The 18,241-nt window shown below is 39.5% G+C and overlaps 2 protein-coding genes across 4 annotated transcripts in view; one reads left to right on the top strand and one right to left on the bottom strand.

The window, feature by feature from the left end:
- Positions 1-2,365: 2,365 nt before the first annotated feature.
- INTS12 (integrator complex subunit 12) lies at positions 2,366-17,859 on the bottom strand. 2 transcript variants are annotated; one of them, XM_035324984.1, is made up of 7 exons: positions 17,639-17,859; positions 11,414-11,577; positions 9,276-9,428; positions 8,628-8,815; positions 5,045-5,204; positions 4,254-4,406; positions 2,366-3,332 (listed from the first exon to the last, which is right to left on the bottom strand). In XM_035324984.1, exons 2-7 carry the CDS (start codon positions 11,567-11,569, stop codon positions 2,751-2,753), a joined length of 1,392 nt encoding a protein of 463 aa, XP_035180875.1. In that variant the 5' UTR covers positions 11,570-11,577; positions 17,639-17,859; the 3' UTR covers positions 2,366-2,750. The 2 variants fall into 2 exon arrangements, with proteins under 2 accessions (XP_035180875.1, XP_035180874.1); XM_035324983.1 differs by having other exon boundaries at positions 17,643-17,859.
- A 118-nt stretch (positions 17,860-17,977) lies between these two features.
- Positions 17,978-18,241, top strand: part of GSTCD (glutathione S-transferase C-terminal domain containing) — a 71,100-nt gene continuing 70,836 nt past the window's right edge. For both annotated transcript variants that reach the window (XM_035324981.1, XM_035324978.1), the window contains exon 1: positions 17,978-18,012. The gene's annotated coding sequence lies outside the window, so the exon portion shown is untranslated. The remainder of the gene's footprint in view (positions 18,013-18,241) is intronic.

Raw genomic sequence — 18,241 nt, 5'->3', positions numbered from 1 at the left:
GTGGCTGGAACGGGTTTCAAAGAAACATAACAAAATCCAGCAGGATAAATGAAAGAGCTGAAGGGAAGCTTGTGGGTGAGAGAGCTAGGGTCTAGTCAGGAAAGTGACATGAATGTCTCAGCAAGAAGTTCCTGAGAAGCAGTCACAGTGTGTACAAACCTTCACCGTAACAGCAGCCAGGCTAAGTGCAAGACTGCACTGGGCCTGGTGGGGGCTTACATGCTGCAACGGGAAAAGAGACCAAGCTGATCCCACCTAAGGCTCTGAAGTAGGAATTTACTATACTGAAATTAAAGAATATCCAAACAGAGACAAATACACCTCCCTCTCCCCATCCTTTTTTTTCCCCTCCCACACCCTTTTCAAGCTCTCAACATTGTAAAAAAGGAAGGCAGAGGCCCCAGGATGCTTGTAGGATACAAGTCACCTCTAACACTGCTAGTGCCTGGATGCATCCCAGCTTCTCTCTTGCAACAGTCCTGCAGCATCTGCTTCCTTTGCTCCTGGAACTGAGATGCTAAATAACAATGCAAGGTAAACACAGATATGACAGTTCCCATGAAAGGTGTGTGGAATATATCACTCATTATAAAAAGGAAACTTTTCCTATGCAGAGTTTAAATTTTTTTCATTATTCTTTATGAAAACAAAATATGAATGTTCACCTCCATGATGGACTAAAGGAATATATTCAGATCTCTGAATAACGTTTTGTATTTGAAAATTCATGCTATTAGAAATATTTTGGACCTATTTTAACATCTAAAATACCATATATCACTATTTTAGACACTTCTAAATACACAAGTGAATTAGGGTGGGGAAAAAAAAGCAGGTCTGTGAGTTGGGAAGAAAGGAAAAAGGTTTCTGAATATCCATACCCAAATCAAACAAACAAAAAACCCTTTGTCTCATGAATGCTATGAGATGGACAGTGGGGTGGCATATTAGAATCTCTATTCCGGATTACATGGGTCCTAATACTTGGCCTCCTGAGTTCCAGATCCCGGCCCTTGCACCTTCAGTCATTGGTGGCAGGCTAGCTAACCTGACATGCAAGCAGCAAGGTTGCCATGGGTCTTGACATTAATACAAATCTGACACTGAGCAACACCAAAACTGGAGGTTGTTTTGTAGTTTTTCCTCCAGTTATAACTTAAGAGATAAAACAGGTGCCATAGGATAGCTAGGTTAGGCCTGTGTCCTATCATTTCTTTGTGAACACACTTCTACAGCCAAAAGATTGGAGTCAACTTCCTACAAGCTTAAGATTCTTCTCAATCTCCAACATTCCCTGGCACCTCACTCCAAACTGCACCTGCATATCCAACACATCTCCCCAGACATAAACACCTCTACCCATAAGCCTTGAAAGATCCAACAGCAATATCCTATTAGGAAAAAAACCTGCAACATTTGCTAGCAAATTCAAACACAAAGTTTTCCAGCAGAAAGCACGCCTGAGTAGCATTCCTTTTAAAAACAAAATCACTAAGTGGAACAGGGAAAAGGAACTTAACTTCCATAATGTATGTGATCCATTTGCTACTTTGAGTAGCATGTAAAAAGACACGCACTTACATGCATCTTTTCCTGTTTCTACCTCCCCCAGAGGAGGTACTATTACTAGAAAAGATTTTCCTACTCATGCCATAACTCTGTAACCTCTGTAACAGAGAGTGGTTTTATCCATACGAAGTACTGAACAGTGACCAATGCTGTCACTATTATTTCTGCCTTTGCTCATTCCTTGTATCAGAAGGCAGTGATCTCAAATAGTAATCACAGGCTATGCTACAAAAGTTAAGACTGTAAACTTCATTTTCCAAGATATGTTAGCAGGGACTACTACTTTGGTACACACACCATGATCAAAGGTGCAGCAGAAAGGGAGCTAACACACTGCCATATACGGTGATTCCCTTCATGTTTTTCTGTTTTTCCTTCTCTCTCATACCAAAAAAAGTGGTTCAATGGGATTGGGGATTTAATTATAAGATACACTGCCCAACACATTTTCCATTCACATTATAACAGAATAACCTTAAGGTTTTTTACAGGTTGAAAATACTGTTTTGGCTCTTCCCCTCTTCTGGCAGGTTAGGGACCATTTATCTTCTACCCTTTCCTCAGAGAACAGCAACAAAATGACACATGAAGTTTCTCAGTGCACAAAAGCAAGATTCACCACTTAAAATTCTCAAGATATAAAATCGAGTTAATTATTTGCAGTCAGTAAAAAGAAAAATCTATTTTTTCCTTAATGAACTGGACCATTTGGGATAAGCTTCATTAACTGCACAACACAGAACTCTGAAGAGCTGAAGCATTTTAAATATCAGAAGACAGGGTGAAAGAGAAGTGGTAGTGATTTCCCAGATTAATAATATTTTTATTAATAGTACTGCTTAAGAATGACAGGTTCATTAAATCCAATTTATTAAGTATCCACATAAATCTTTTTTTTTTTAATACTCCAGAAGACCCAATGTTTACAATTTCACATTTCATTGCTTTGAGCTATAAAACAGGAGCACGTAATAGCAAATATCCCTCTAGCATATTCAATTCATAATTTGTAAAGTCAGAAAGAATATTAGGATTACCTAAGCTTGGCCTCCTGTACATGGGTTTTGGGCTTCCCTGATTTAGTTACTGGTTCAGTCCAGTAGCTGTGGTATTTTGTTTAAGAGAAACATAAATGCTGCTGCTTCACAGAACACAACCAACAGAATCAACCAGCAGTGGCACTACTTCTTGAGCTTCTTTTGAGCAGCCTTCTTCTTGACCATCTGTAGCCTCTTCATGGCATTGAGCTGCGATTCCTGAGAAGTCGGGCCTTTCAGGGAGGCTGACTGATTGCCAGTATCTGCTGTGGTTTTGCTTGCACTGCCCCCACTGTTACCCACAGTCCCGCTGTTGCCATTCCCACTGCTCACCTGGCTGCTGGTGCTCGGTGTGGTACTGCTGGGACTAGGAAGCCCTACTTTGCTGACGTTGTCGCTGCTTACCGAACGGCTAAGAGTGGTTTTCCCTAGGGTCAAAGGTGGAGGAGGTTTCAGCTGTACAGGGCTTGTGCTGTTGTTACCAGAAGCTATTTTTGACCCGAGTCCTGTTTTGGAAGTTGCCAACCCTGACAAACCCACAGGTTTCTGGTTATTTGAAGAAGCTGCAGGTTTCCCGCTGGCACTCTGTGCTGTTGATCCCAGTTTGGTAGCTGATGGATTGGCAGAGGAGGTTTTGGCTGCAAAGGCAGCCCATCCTGTAAGGCCACTGGTTGCTGAAGAGGAAACACTTGTACTGGCTGTGTTCCCCGAAACTGCTGCTGAGGTCTAAAATAAAGAAATCATTCTTATAGTAGCATTTATTTGTATAACACATCACAGCAGGAATAGATTGAGCCTGTTTCAGTTCTTTTCCCAGGAATACCCAGTGGACAGTATTTTATCACTGGTTGCTACAGTTAAAAAGCATTAATAGGAAAAGGAAAGGATGCAGATAACTTTAAATTTCCCAGACAAATAAAACTAGTAATACCTTCCCCCACCCCCCCCTTTTCTTTTTTAATTAAGCTAGGAACTTCTCATATGGCATTGGGTTCCCCCATCTTTTTTCACAACTGTTCCCATTCAGGCAGCACAACAGCAAATACAACTTCAAATGCAGAATAATTGCTTTGATTCCGAGTTACAGATGTGTTTTCCTAGGTAAGGATCATCATTTGTTAGATTTGTTATTATGCTGCTTCTGGTTTACCATCCTTAACCAACTTGCAACAACATTTATTAAATAACTTGGGGAATCAGAAACGTGAGACAACATACATTAGCCTCCTAAATTAGATCTCACAAAATCAGCTTGGTTTCCCTGTTCCCATAACAAGCCTTCTAACTAACAAAAAATACAAATGTTACTTGACCACAAAGAGCAAGTCATCTTTTATAGAATTATGAGGATTCCTACTTGTATAAAATACCATTAAAAAAATCCTGGAATAAATTGTGTTCACTCTTTTAACATAAAAGTACAGTCAACATCTGGATGTTTTAGGGACTTGATTTTGTTGGTTCTTTTTTTTTTTTTCAGCTCTTTTAGGGCTAATGCAAAACCACTGTGCTATGGTACCACCTCAGTACATGCAGTATAGCAGACTTTCATTCATGGTTCCTGTGAGAAAAGGTGGATCTAACTTCAAAAAAATAATTATGCAGTGGAATGTAAATTCTCCCTCTGAAACATTTAAACTGCATTACCTTGACTTCTGTTCTCTTGAATGCTAGAAAAGTTGATGGGGTCTCAAGTTTCAACTTAATTTCTGGCTTCTTGACCAATGGATCTTTCACAGCTGGTGCAACTGAAACCACTGCTGGAGCTGGTTTTTGAGGTGGTTTTTGTGTCTTCTGAGCCTGTGTAGAAAAAAACAGCAACAGAAGCTAGTTATAGGCTCTACAACGAAGCCTATTTTAAGAAAAAACACTAGCATTATCATATTGCAGTCTAGCCTTTAAAATTTCAAACTGAAAAGTGCCTCAGAAGTAAGGTAACTGACTAGAATTGCGGAGGACACGGTGAATATGGTACTGGGGACAGAGTTTAGTCAAAAAGCCCTACTGAACAGGATTTTCTATTACACAATTGGGATAGAGGCAGCGTTAACACTTAGGGAAGGGGAAAGCACTGTGCCATCAAAGAAAGAAGGTAAAGACAGGGTGAACTTGAGGAAGACATGAACATGATCCAGCAGTATTGGGATGCAGGCTGTAGGAGTCTAAGAATTTGCAAGTAAAATGGTAGAATTTATGCTGGAAAAAAAAAGTGAATGAGCATATCGAAGGAAAAGTTTAAGTCACTGCAAAGGCTATCCTGTACAATAATTGACCTCAAGCAAATACTGTACTGAGTTCAGAGCCTGATGATAGTAGAATAGTTTGGGTTCTCCAACATGCTTCTAAAGACATCTGCAGATTATAAGATATCCTCATATATAAGAAATAACCTGCTCTGTTCAAATAGTGCTCATACTAGACAAAGAAATGACTCCTACCATTCTCTTCATCTGTCTTGTACAGCGGGCACAGTACCACACAAGTCGAGGATCATTCACTTCCTTGTCTGTCACCTGAGGTTTATGACAATCCTGGTGGTAGAGATTATGGCACTCCTGACACTCCACTAGCTGATTCCCAGAAATAACTGTCATTTGCCTGCAGAGCAAGTAGTTAAGAACAGATTATTGGAGAAAACACTTAAAGGATTATCCAATTGTTGCAAATGTTGCAAGGCTTAAGACAAAAAATAGAAATATTCTTACTTTCACAAATATTTTGTGCCTGTGGTAAGTGAGCTACATCACATTTTTTTTCCCCTGTATGAGTAATAAATAATATTTTAGAAATTTGGAATTTTTAGATTTTCACACCAGAATTTACATTAAAAAGTCCAATATTATTAAACATGCATACATGACATGTCTTGTTTTCCTTTTTGATTTTTATATTAGAAATTAAAGTCTCATCTGGTTTTCTTCACCTAGGGATTTTAGAGATACCTCACTGTTTACCAATTACATGACTTTATATTATAGTAGCATCCAAAGGCCTAGCCTACATTTGGATAATTTTGTTGTAAACTGTAGAGCAATACAGATAAAGAACAAATAATTTTGCACTGGCAATCATGTAAGAATGCTTTCTGCTAAAGGATTTTAAAGTATCACCACTATTGTGCAGGTGTTTTATTAGCCATCCTTTTGGTCCCTACAGACAGACTCTTGGGATTTGAGATAATACCAGAATCACGGAAAGATGGAACAGAGAGGATTAACTGCACAGCACTGCCTTGGAGCAAACACGTAAGCTGGTGATGAGGACTTAATTTTGCGTGGGTCTCTGGTGAAAGTAATCACGCTATATAAATGACAAATTAGTGATGTACACATGACTAGAAGTATGTCTGTGAGTTAGCCAAATACCAGCTTCCTAATGATTTCTTCTTTCAGATGACAAATCAGGCTATTTAATTGCTAAGCTGCTTTTGCTCATATCCCTGAGGAGCAGGAACCCAGGTAACCATGGAAACTCTATTTGTAGATGGCTACAGAAAGGTAATTCCTTATTTCTTTACATAACAGAAAAATGAAGTCTAAAGGTATTGTCCATATGGACACTAGAATGTTTTCTAAACATTTTTTCTCTTTTAAATGGGCTATTTAAAAAACAAAGAAAGAAACATTTCTGAAAGTCCAGGGCCTATTACTTTAGATGCAGGATATTTCAAAAGCCATTTTGTTTGTTTATTATTCCTAAATAAACTGGGTCAGAACAAAGCTGTGATGTTTTAACCCCACGTCTCAAGGGATGAGACTCACCCTATTTAAAACTTTCAAAGATAATCCCAGACTGAATTAAAAAAAACCTGAACTGTTCATGCCCAGAATCAAGCTAAACCAGCCTTGTTTTTAAATGATAGCTGTGAAACAAGCCTTTTGGTTTTTTACCTTCAAAAAACAAGCAAGTATTCATAAAAATAAGGTTGTTCTTTCAATAACGTTTAAAAAAATATTTTTAAAGAAAAAGGTCAGTATTATCTGCAAAGTGCTATATTACTTCATGTAACTGAGGATCCTTGTAACTGTTGAGCGCTGTTTTTCTATGATTTGTAAGCATTGAAGGGTGAAGTTACTTTATTACTCTCTCCTTCTTTGTGCCTACCTTGGTATAACAGAAGAAGAAAAATAACACCACGGGCGTCAAAGTTCAATACCCCTGATAATTGTGCAAATACATTTTACATTAGCAAATCACAGACACATTTAATGTCTTTACATTTATTAAAAAAAAAAGAATAGTTAAGATTCAAATGCACTCTTCTTCATTTGTGAACTCACAGCTGGGGTCTTGTTGTCAACTTATCTTCTTAAGCAATATAAGACATTTGGCTAAGACTAAAAAGAGAACCCCATGTACTCTGCCACTGGACAAGGTGTTTTCATTCACAACTGTTTGCACACAAATATTAATAGCTGTTAGTTTCCAAATACTATTCATACCAGAGTCATTTTACAGAAGTATCCAGTGCTTTTTATATTTCATATGTACAAGGATGTCAGTATTTTGACTCAAGATGCACAGCATCAGTAAGGGCCCCCATATTGACAGCTGAGGAGTAAGTAGTGGAATACAGTGTTAACAAATGTTTGATTTAGAAAGTATGAAGTGTGAGTGCTCTGAAAAACATCCTACCCAGCTTGAGCTGGAAATCAAGAACCAGAAGACATCAGTTCCAACAGGCTTCACATAAAATGAAAACAAATCCCGAGTCTTAGATGACTGCTGCCATTCTCTTTCTATGGGTTGTTTTATTTCTGCTGTGCTTCTCCCTCCCTCTGGCATCACCTTAATAGGAGCTATTTTATTAGTGCTATTGCAAGAAGGTAAAATTGAAAGATTTATTTCATACTTCAAATGTTTGAACTGTTCTTCCTTTTTCAATGTCTACAGTAAAAAGATTAAAAAAATGAACTAACACATGGGAATAACGTGAAATCTCATCGCTGCATAACTGGTTAACAGTATAATTAGCTGTAACAATGAAAATTTATCCTGCATGGACTGGATGCACCTCCTTATCTGCACAACTGGAATGACCATGGAGATGACCGAAGAACAAAGTTAAACAGAACATGGCTTCCCAACTGATTTAAGCTGAGACAGAATATAGTAATTAGTAATGCTACCAGAAATCTGGCCAGTCCCACCTTCCTCCCTGCCCTGGTCCCATGTTTTTGTATCCATGTGTGTCAGCATAGGTACGCTGACCAGCTGACTGAAATGTAAACCTACTGAAGAACCTGAGCAGAGAGCTGATCCAGAAGCTGATTCAGTTGATAACATACTGTGTTGGTGATACACCCCTAACTGGGACAAGGAAGGAGGTACAACTGGAAGAGCCAAATGGCTCCTTTTGACAGCAGTGGGGACTTACAGGGATATAAATCATCTGCAAAACCAAACCCTGTTTCAAGTTATTTGATCCCAGAGTGAATATTTGAAAGTTTATTTTTTTATATTTCTTAACATGAGATATCTTGTTAGGAGAATGTTGCTATGATCCATTTTTATAAGCCCTTGCTGAAAAGTGAAAAAGAACCCATCTTGATTGCAGGATTGAAGATATATTTACAGGGTTAACTGAAAAACATGGTCATGTGTAAAGTAATGCCAAATGATTATGAAGATGGGAGCAACACATACAGAACTCATAACACCAGCAAAAATGCACTCAGAAGAGAACGGATTTTCTAGAATGTTGCTTATTATTCGCTACTAATATTTGAACTTGTTTTCCAATACCTGCAAATCAGTATTTGTTATGCTAAGTTTGGTATCTTGTTTAATTTTGTTATTTCTCATGTCCTCTTTCCTGAAGAGGAAAAGTAGTTTCTCATTAAAGGCTCAGTTTTCAAGCAACCATTCTTGTTCGTAAAGGATGCTTAAATATACTCATTTTGCATATGTGCTTAAGCGATTTCCAGAACAAAACCTACAGGTAGCATTAACTAAATAATACACAGACAAAACCAAACAAACAAGCACATATACAGTTGCAATGAAGCAGTATTGACTTACCTGCAAACAACACAGGCCAAACCCATTTCCATAGCAAAATCATCAGCACTGGTTTCCTCAAAGCTAGATAAGTCAGGCATGGATAAATCTTTACTCGTCTGAACTGTAATAGGAGATGAACGAGCCTCTTGCTTCTCAAGCCTGGGCTTCTTTGGCATATCAGCTCCTTCCACAGTATCTGCTTTTACCTATCACACACACAGAATGTGAAAATGCAGAAAGCTAATGGATCTTATTAAAATGAGAAAATGATTGGAACAATTAGCTTAGCCATATAAGGTATGGTACTTTATACGGCCCACACAGAGCATATTTTCCTTAGATACATTTTCTCCAAAATATTTATGGCCTAGGAGTTCAAGTCCACTTTTTGTATTTCACCTCAAAATCCTCAGGAAACCCCCATTTCGGGTTGACATTTTATTAACCTGTTGTTATTGCTATATTTAAAACATTCAATTGTCCCAAGACCTACACTGAATTGCCTAAGTGACAACATGATTGGATAAGGCAGCTCCTAGGCTCATAGTTATACACAATTAGTGAGAGCTGAGTTACACGGATTACACAGAAAAAGGGAGTTTACATGTAAAACTCTTCAAATTTGTTAGTGGAGTTACATCAACAGAAAACTAAAATCAGACTCACTTTATCAGAAGATTTCTTTTCTGTTTCTTTCTTCACCTTTTCTGATGCAGTGGGCTTGCCATTGTTGTTGCCAGAAGGCACACTGGAAACAGCTTTAGGCTCTTGCTTACTGGAAATAGGTTTGGCAACAGATACTTTTGGTTGTTCTACTTCCTAAAAACAGAAACAAAAGTTGAAGGCAAGTTACTTGCAAGTTTGCAGTTAGTTACATCACAGGTTAGGCATCCAAAGTATCACACAATGCTGTTCACCTAGACAATTTTTTTTGACTATATCTTAAATCTTTATATATTTATATATATATATATGTATTATATTATATATGGTACTAAACCACTCACCTTCCAGAGGAAAAGATGCTTCTTATCTAAACACAGATCCTCTTTGGAACATTAATTATTTTTTTTCCTGTTTTTAAAATTCAGAGGGACAGTGAACACAAAATTTGAGGTAGTTCTGAAGACAAAACCGAATATATGCTGAAAATGCAAGTTGACATCTGATGTCACTGGGTATCAATACTTAATTCCCTGATGAAGGAAAATCTTAAATCTCAGTTCATATTCACCGAGCAGGCTAATAATTTAGATCTCAACAGAAATCAATAGATCTTCTTAGTGATGCCTTAGTGTGAGCGATGGATAGTAAGTGAGCCTGTAAATGAGTGATTAATCACAGCAATGTGTATGAGAAAGGTATCCCTCCAGCTTAGTAAGAAGTGAATAATTCTCGGCTGTACGTTGGGATGAGCCCTGAGCTTAAGCCCCACAAAACATACTGACTTTCTGCTGCATGCAGTCAGAAATGGATTTCTTCCTCTGTCTGTCGTAACCCCATACTCTTTGCTCTGTTCTTGGACACCACTGTCAACCAGAAACTAATCCTACAGCCTGAGAATGCAGGGGAAGGAATTCTTGCACTTTTTTTTTTTTTTTTTTTCCATTTCTGAGCTTTGCGGGCCAGCTGATAACTTGGAGACACAAGGAAAAGAGGAGAACAAAAGATTTCTTTCTCTGGGCTGAGCCCCAGTCTCACCTGATATTGGGTGACTACCATTTGAGCTGTTATTAGAACTGGCTTTCCAACAGTATTGGGACAGGCTGCTGAGGGGAGCGGTGGAGTCCCCATCCCTGGACATACTTAAGAGATGGGTGGATGTGCCATTAACAGGTACGGTTTAGGGATGGTACCCAGTACATCAGGTTGGTGGTTGGACTCCATCTTGAAGGTCTTTTCCAACCCAGGTGATTCTGCGATTCTTCAGCTCCCTGCTCCCACTTTAAACTACAAACCAATGTATGCTGTAGCAGTAATAGTGCCTGCCTTTTAGATGTTTTGGAACCATATACATGTAGAAACAAAATATTCCTAATGTATCAGCATACAGACCATCATTAGAACACCCCAGGTTGACTTGTAGCCATCTTAGGGGAGAACACACCCTCATTATCCATATGGCAGTACACAATGACAGTAGGATGTCCCTGCTTGATTATTTTCATATGCTAATCTCAGATTCAAGTATTCTCTCTAGCAGGTGTTTAGTGATTTTCAGTAGATGAAAAATCATTTATATAGGATGGTGATGATTTTGGCTAGCAAATCATTTACACTTCAAACCATTTGGGATTTTTTTTCATTCTCATATGACTTCAATAATATTGAGAAGAGAGATCCAGTTTTATCAGTAAATAGCTTTTTGTTTAATATTTATGTTTGCAGAAACGTCTGCATTTTAAAGAGCTTTTAACTCTGATCAAAACTGGAAAAATATAATTTTGATTCACCTTAGATAGCTTGTGCAATAGCTTATCATGAATAATGTCAAAGCCAACATAGAAGTAAATACAAGAAATACCATTACAAAGACACGGCACTTGCGCTGTAGTACGGAATAGCCCTTCTACAGATTGGAATATACCAACAAGGTAAAGAGATCTTTTTTCATTAACTGCAATTAATTAAATGAATTATGTTGTATAAAAAGGGAACGATGAATTTGAACATTATATAATTACTCTTAAATTTTCCTTAGTTGATGATTCTCTTTTAGCTCTTCAGCTATAAAAGGTGATCTAGGAATAGCTGGAGCTTTTACAAGGCATATAAAAATGACGCATGCTGTCTAATATTAATACCTTCTGAGAGGGACGATAGCTTGAGTCAGTTCCTCTGGCCAAAGACTCATCAAGAAGTGCTTTCAGCTTTTCAGCAGAATCCTTACTCTTCGAATGCAAGAAGCCCAGGGCTTTCAGAAAAACAGGATCGAGCTCCAGGTTCACTGTAGCAGCCATAGTGTTGTCTTTGTAGGAAGGAAAAATAAGAAAAGAACTTTATTCCTACAGAGTATAAGTCAAACAGCATGTGGCTCACTATGTTGCGTAAGACTTTTTTTTTTTTTTCAAAATAAAATTATATTAAAACATGGCAAGGGGACTATGTGAATTAATTATTAGAAGATAACTGATTGTGAACTTAAGAGTTGCAGAACTTGACTTTAGCTTTACATCTGAAGTGATGTCAGATTTTGTTCTTTGCCATATCTGAGATACAAAACCTAAACTCATCATCCTTACACAAATAGATCAAGTATTCCTTATTCTTCATATTTCATACATGCAGAATATTGAAATGAATGCAAAATAATGTGCAAATTTCAAGAAAAGCAATTACTATACTTCTTATTTGAAGATGCATATACAGGGATTTTTATCTAATTGCTCATTTAAGAGCAAAGAAAAATCTTACAGAATAATTCACTTCCAAAACTTCTGAGAATAGCTCACTATAACATACAACATAGAAATATAAAATAGCTAGTATGCAATTTTATATATTTATTAAAGCCTGAAAAATATATCGTTGATTTTTAAATTCAGTTGAAATAGATAGAAAATATAAACTCAAACTGTGACTTATCCAAGTTCCCTTGTGACAGCCTAGGTTTTCATATCAATAAACTATCCAGAGCTCTAAGATACCACAGTGCCTATGTAAATGGAATAAAGTGAGGAAAAGGCTAGAATGGATTAAAAAAGCCACATTTGCTTCATAGCAATAGTATCTTGCACTCTGGAGCTTTCTCTGTCAGTTTCTCTAACAACAGGTCTAAGGGGACTGCATTTGCATCAGAAATTCTCCTTACTAAGAAAGATGCTCACTAACTTAATTGGTAGTTAACAATCAAATTTGAGGAAAAAAACACGGGAAGAGAAGTTTCCTGCTGTTTTCCAAAACAGAAAAGCAGAATTCTTAATAATCAATTCAAATCTCACTTTAAAACTTATCAGGATATTTTATTTCTTATACAGTAATCTAGATGTTCTTGAATCTGCTCAAAAGCAGTGCCTGGACATTTTTTTCAGCTGGAGCCTCCAAGGTTTTGACTGAAGAATTTCTTTTGATATTCAAGACAGCGAACTTTTACCTCTCTGGCCAATGCACCAGCAGTGGCAGTCTGCTCCCTCAGCACTTGCCTAGAAGTCTCCAGGAACCTTTATCTCATGCTGGGCTTTCACGAGACACCAGAGAATCACTCTACTGATATCATCAAGGAGTTCAACATAGAGTAGACTTCATAGGGATTTTATCAATGGACCCAGCAGAGAGTTATGAATCCTCTTCAAGAACCTATTCTCTATTCCTTAATCTACTTGTCAAATCATTTTCCGGTGGCTGCAGAACTTCTACTAGAAAGTACTATACACCAGTAACTGTTTTTCCACTGATCAAGCAGAGACTACAGTACATGCCCCATCGACACAATTCAGTCTCTCTCTGATGTTTACAAAAAGCAAAATCAATGTGCATGGAAAGCACATATCCTCTTTTTTTTTTTTTCTTTTCTTTTTAACGCATATACCTCTATTAAAATTTCTGGCTGTTCCTCAGCTCTGCAGTTAAGTTACCTGTTCCACTTCTTTGCTCTGCGAATATGGCTTCCAAGTTTCAGTACCACAGTCTTAATTTAAGACTGATACACTCTCTATTGTACAAAAACTGTAGAATTAAGACACCAATTACAGAAAATAAGAATAATTCCCTGATTAAAAACAACAACAACAAAAAAACAAACACAACCTTCAGCTACTTTTCTGAGGCTTCTTCCGGGAATATATACAAATACATAAGGAAGACGTAGCCTCAGCATTCACTAGCAGCCAATTCAGTAAGCTCGTAGATTTTAGAGAACAAATATAAGCAAGACAATTCCATTATTATCTTTTGGAAGGTGATGATTCCCAAATTTATTTTGAGCACTACCTTTTTAAAGTAATCTATTGTTAAGAAATGGTTGAAAACCAGATTTAAGAGTGTTCCTCGTACTTATTCTTTTACCTGTGTATGAAATTGCAGCAATCCTTTCTCTGCTCTCGAGGTTAAATTATAACAACATCACAGGCCACTGCAGTTATAACCAAAAATCAATAGAAATTTCTCATGAGAAGGGAGGGAACTGGGCTTATTAAGCAGTTCAAATATGCCATAATTTGAAATTTGGTATTCAGTTTAGGCAGATTTTTAAATTTGAAAATGTATATTTATAAATTACAGATGGTAAGTGTATCTAATGGAAAGACGAACACATCAATAGCTGTCTTTAAAATGGCATAATTTGAAAAAAAATGAATGGATAACAACTATCAAGGGCTAATACTAGTTATTTCAAAAAATCTGCTTTGAAAGCAGCCTTTTCCAGTTATTTACAGACAAGATCAGTACTTTGATATTTATAAAGCTCAGATCCAATTGCACTCATTCATGCTTTCTTTCGTGAACTGCTGGTGAAGTCAGTATATAGCAATGTAATAGTTTCGGAGCAAGTAAAATGGAGTGTTTTATTAATGATGCCATAGGTGATTCTGGGCAAGAGTGCTCTGACTTTCTTGCTGAAGTGGAATCTTTGTACAGAAAATAATTAAAATGCTGTTTAGGAGAAAGCAATAGGAAGCAAGTGAATATGACACTTCGCATAACAGTTTGATTATGCAGCTGCAACATCAGAGGACTACATTAAAATCCTTGGATCCAGGGCAGACGTGGTTTTGCACATGCAGCAGTAACTGAACAGAACACGTAGACGACTTGTGGAGCAGGGTCAAGAGCTCAAGTGCACCCTCTAGCAAGCAAGCATTACACCATTAGTCTAGCCCTAAAACCACCCTTCTCAACTTACGTCTCACTATCTTGTAAGAGATGTTTGATGACAGATGGAGAAGACCAAATGTACAGTAACAACATACTCCTAAGTTCCTGAGATATAAGAAACCCTTCTAGGGTGGATAATCACTGAAAACCTCCTAGTGTGGACTACTCTAAATAGTTCTATGGGCAAAGCTCCATGGGAAAAATGTTAATTGAGTAGGTTGTTATTCTCAGCGTCTAGGAATATTTTAATCTCTCATTTCTTGACTAAACTATTGTCTTATGCCAAAAATCAAACAAAATTAATTGAGCACTGTACAGAATGTGGTCTTTCAACTTAACAGCCAACCTTTCCAGGGTATTACAGCCCTTTTCTGGCCATTAATTTCCCACCTATTATTTTGTGTGCCTACACATATTATCTCATTCATCGAGAATTTCAGTAAAACTACATGACATTTTGAGGTATGGTCATATTGCCTTATTTTCATCAGTCTGTTCTGAACTCCTATTTCTATTATTTTCTGAGACAATTGAGCACACTTTTCCAAAAAAGTACACACCTTTGATTCATTTTGAAACAGTATTTTCAAACCCATTCTTTGTAAACTCACCTATATTTAAGTTTTCCACTGACACTGATTACTAAAAGGAAGACTTCCACTCATATCCTTTTCAGCTACCTTCGACACCTGCAGTAGTTAACTTAAAACCCGATAACATGGAGCAGCAGCACAAAATCCCTTTCAGTGTGCTACTCTGTGTTTATCAATAATTAATTTCACTCACCACCAAAACATCAGTTCATCCTTCCTTCCCCCCCTTGGATTTTTCTGTTTCTCAGGAATCTTTCTTCCTGGAGAAATCTAACAACCGTGACAGTGGCAGGTTTTGCATATTCACCAACAATGCTTTTTTCAGATCACTCTCAGATTTAACGCAGCTCTTGATGAAGTAGATCAAGGAAAGCAGGAAAATCTGAACTTCTATCTTTGGTTTTTGTTTTAGTATCTTAATCAGGATTTGATTCATGACAACATAATTTCACAGTCATCTCCCACGAGGGGTATTTCAAAACTCACACACTTTAGCAGTCCAGACAACTGTACTAATCAGAACACTTCAGTTAATCAGTTCTTATTTGTCTGACATCTTATCCAAAGAATTTTAGAAGGCTGGAATAAAATCTTCCATTATGGAGTTACTAGCACTGTGATCTTTCATTTTATATTGTATTCTACAGTGTGTTTTATATTGTACTTTTAAATTAATATTTCAATCTATCACAGTAATCTGCTTATCTGACCTACTATGATTGCACTACAGCCTTATAATTGCTGCTTCCTACTTCTCATAAACGACACATCAGTTAAGAAACAGAGAATGTCATGGATTTGGCTGGGATAGAGTTAATTTTTTTTTTAGAGGCTCTTAGGATGCTGTGTTTTGGATTTTTGATTAAAATAGCGGTGATAACGCACCAATGTTTTTAGTTGTTGCAGAGCAGCACTCACCCAGAGCCAAGAGCTGCTCAGCTCCTTGCACTGCCCTGCCAGCAAGGGGCTGGGGTGCACCAGGAGCAGATGGCCCAGGCTGATCAAAGGGATGTCCCTTGCCACGTGGTGCCACAATCAGCAGTAACAGTTGGGATAAAGAAGCAAGAAAGAGGGGACGTTCAGGGTGACGGTGTTTGTCTTCCCAAGAAGCTGTTTCCCTTGATGAGCTCTGCTTTCCTGGAAGTGGCTGAACACCTGCCAGCCGATGGGGAGTAGCGAATGAGTTCCTTGTTTTGCTTTGCTTGCGTGCATGGCTTTTGCTTTACCTAGTGAACTATCCTTAACTCAGCCCATGACTTCTTGCACTCCTACCTCTCTGATTCTCTCCCTGATCCCACCTGGGGAGAGCAAGCGAGCAGCTGGGTGGTGCTCAGCTGCCTGCTGGGCTAAAGCACAAAACGGAATCAATCATTCTGTTTGGAAGGGGCCCGATAGGGCCACCCTGTGCAGCCTCCTGCTCTAAGCAATTCCAACAATGAATTCAGAGCAGCTCACCCAAGACACTGGCTTCCTTCATGGTCCTTCCATGGATGGAAGCCTGTAGTCCTCTGAATTGTCCTTCTTGCCCTTTTTGCTAATGAATATAAGACTTGCCTTGCTCCAGTCTTTGGGAATCTTCCCCAGTCTCATGACCTTTCCAAGACAATGGTGAGTGGCTTCATTATGATACCACCAGCTCTCAGCACCCCTGAATGCAGTCCATCCAGGTGCATGGACCTGTCAGGCAATCAGTCCACACTTTAATCCTCTTGTAGTTCCTCTTCTCAAACCCTGCCTTGTCACTGAAAGGCCTGGGAGGCCTCACTGTAGTCTGGGGCACAGATGACATTGATGCCTCTGCCTCATCTATGTCTGCTGTAAGTCACCTGCCCCATTCAGCAGCTGCACCATATTTAACTTGTGCATTCTTTTCCTGATAATCCAGCAAAAGCATCTCCTTGCCATTAATATCTCTTCGTAATTTTGAATCTCGTTTAGCTTTGGCCTTCCTAGCACCATCTTCACACACCTTGGCAATATTTCTATATTCCTCCTTTGTAGCCTGTCTCCACGTTTACCTCCTGTAAATTTCCCTTTTTGCACTTGAGCTCTGTCATGAGTTCCATGTTTAATAAAGTTTTGTTGTATCGTACCTTTCTACAAAATGCTTTTGTTCTTCAGGACAGTTCTGATGCCCCAAGAATCAATTTTATCAGAACATTTATTCAAGTAAATGAGATATCCATACCTATGCAACTGAAATATGTTCATCCCTGCTACCACTAGGCTTCAATGTTCTGCAGAAACGGCCCTGAAGACACTGCTTAAACAGACGCCACTGCTCATTGATTTAAGTTGTTGGCATACTGGTTGTATCTCTGTTATTGTCTTTGCCTTTTCCTGTACCACTGCTCACCGAGATTCAGCGGCTTACAGACACCCATCCTCCCGGTGATCTGAGCGGGAGAGCCAAACTTCGGCTGAAGCCCAGCCTCCGCACCGTTTCCACCGAAGCCGCAGCCCCATCCTCCGCACCGTAAACTTCTCCCTCACGTTCCCTTAAGGAAATAAGGGGATTTCGCCGATCCTTACCGTCTAAAACCGTACCGTTTAACGGAACAAACCCTCCCGCCCCGCCACGGCTGAGGCGCCTACCCCACAGCGCCCGCACCCCAATCCTACCTGCCGGGGGCCGGGGCCGGTCCAGCAGCACCTAGAGACACCCCCCTTCTTCTCCTCCTTCTCCAGGGTCCCCGCGACACCCCCCTCCAAAAAACGGGAGGGCCCCCAAAACAGGGAGGGAGGCCGGGGCGGGGTGAGTGTGTGGGCGCCCCCTCAGCGCCTCCCCTCCCCCCGCCCTCCCGTCAGAGCGCAGGGCCCGGCCGTAGCGCCGCCGCGCGCCGCGGGCGGGAAGGCGGGGCCGCGCGCCGGTCCCGCTGCGCGCGCAGCGCGGGGAGGCGGGAGAGGGGGCGGGAACGCGCCGGGCGCGAGGCCGGGTGAGCGGTGGTTGGGAGGGGGAGAGGCAGGGGGCGGGCGCTTAATGGCGGCCGCCTGAGGTGGGCTGGAGGGATGGTTTATAGGGGTTCTGTGGGTTCACCTGGGGATGTAATGGTGGCCTTAAATACGCAGCAAACCCAGCGCCTGGCTGCAAATCTAGCTCTGCTTCCCTAACCCTCCTCTTCCTTAAGGCAGTAGCCCGTTGCGCCATGCTAGGCGCTTGCTGGAGAAAAACGTGTTTTTAAGTTACTCGTGGTGCTGAACGCTTCTCAGACGTTCACGTATTTA

Source organism: Oxyura jamaicensis, chromosome 4 (genome assembly GCF_011077185.1).
Source record: "Oxyura jamaicensis isolate SHBP4307 breed ruddy duck chromosome 4, BPBGC_Ojam_1.0, whole genome shotgun sequence".
Classification (NCBI taxonomy): domain Eukaryota; kingdom Metazoa; phylum Chordata; class Aves; order Anseriformes; family Anatidae; genus Oxyura; species Oxyura jamaicensis.
This window is presented reverse-complemented; position numbering and strand designations above follow the sequence as displayed.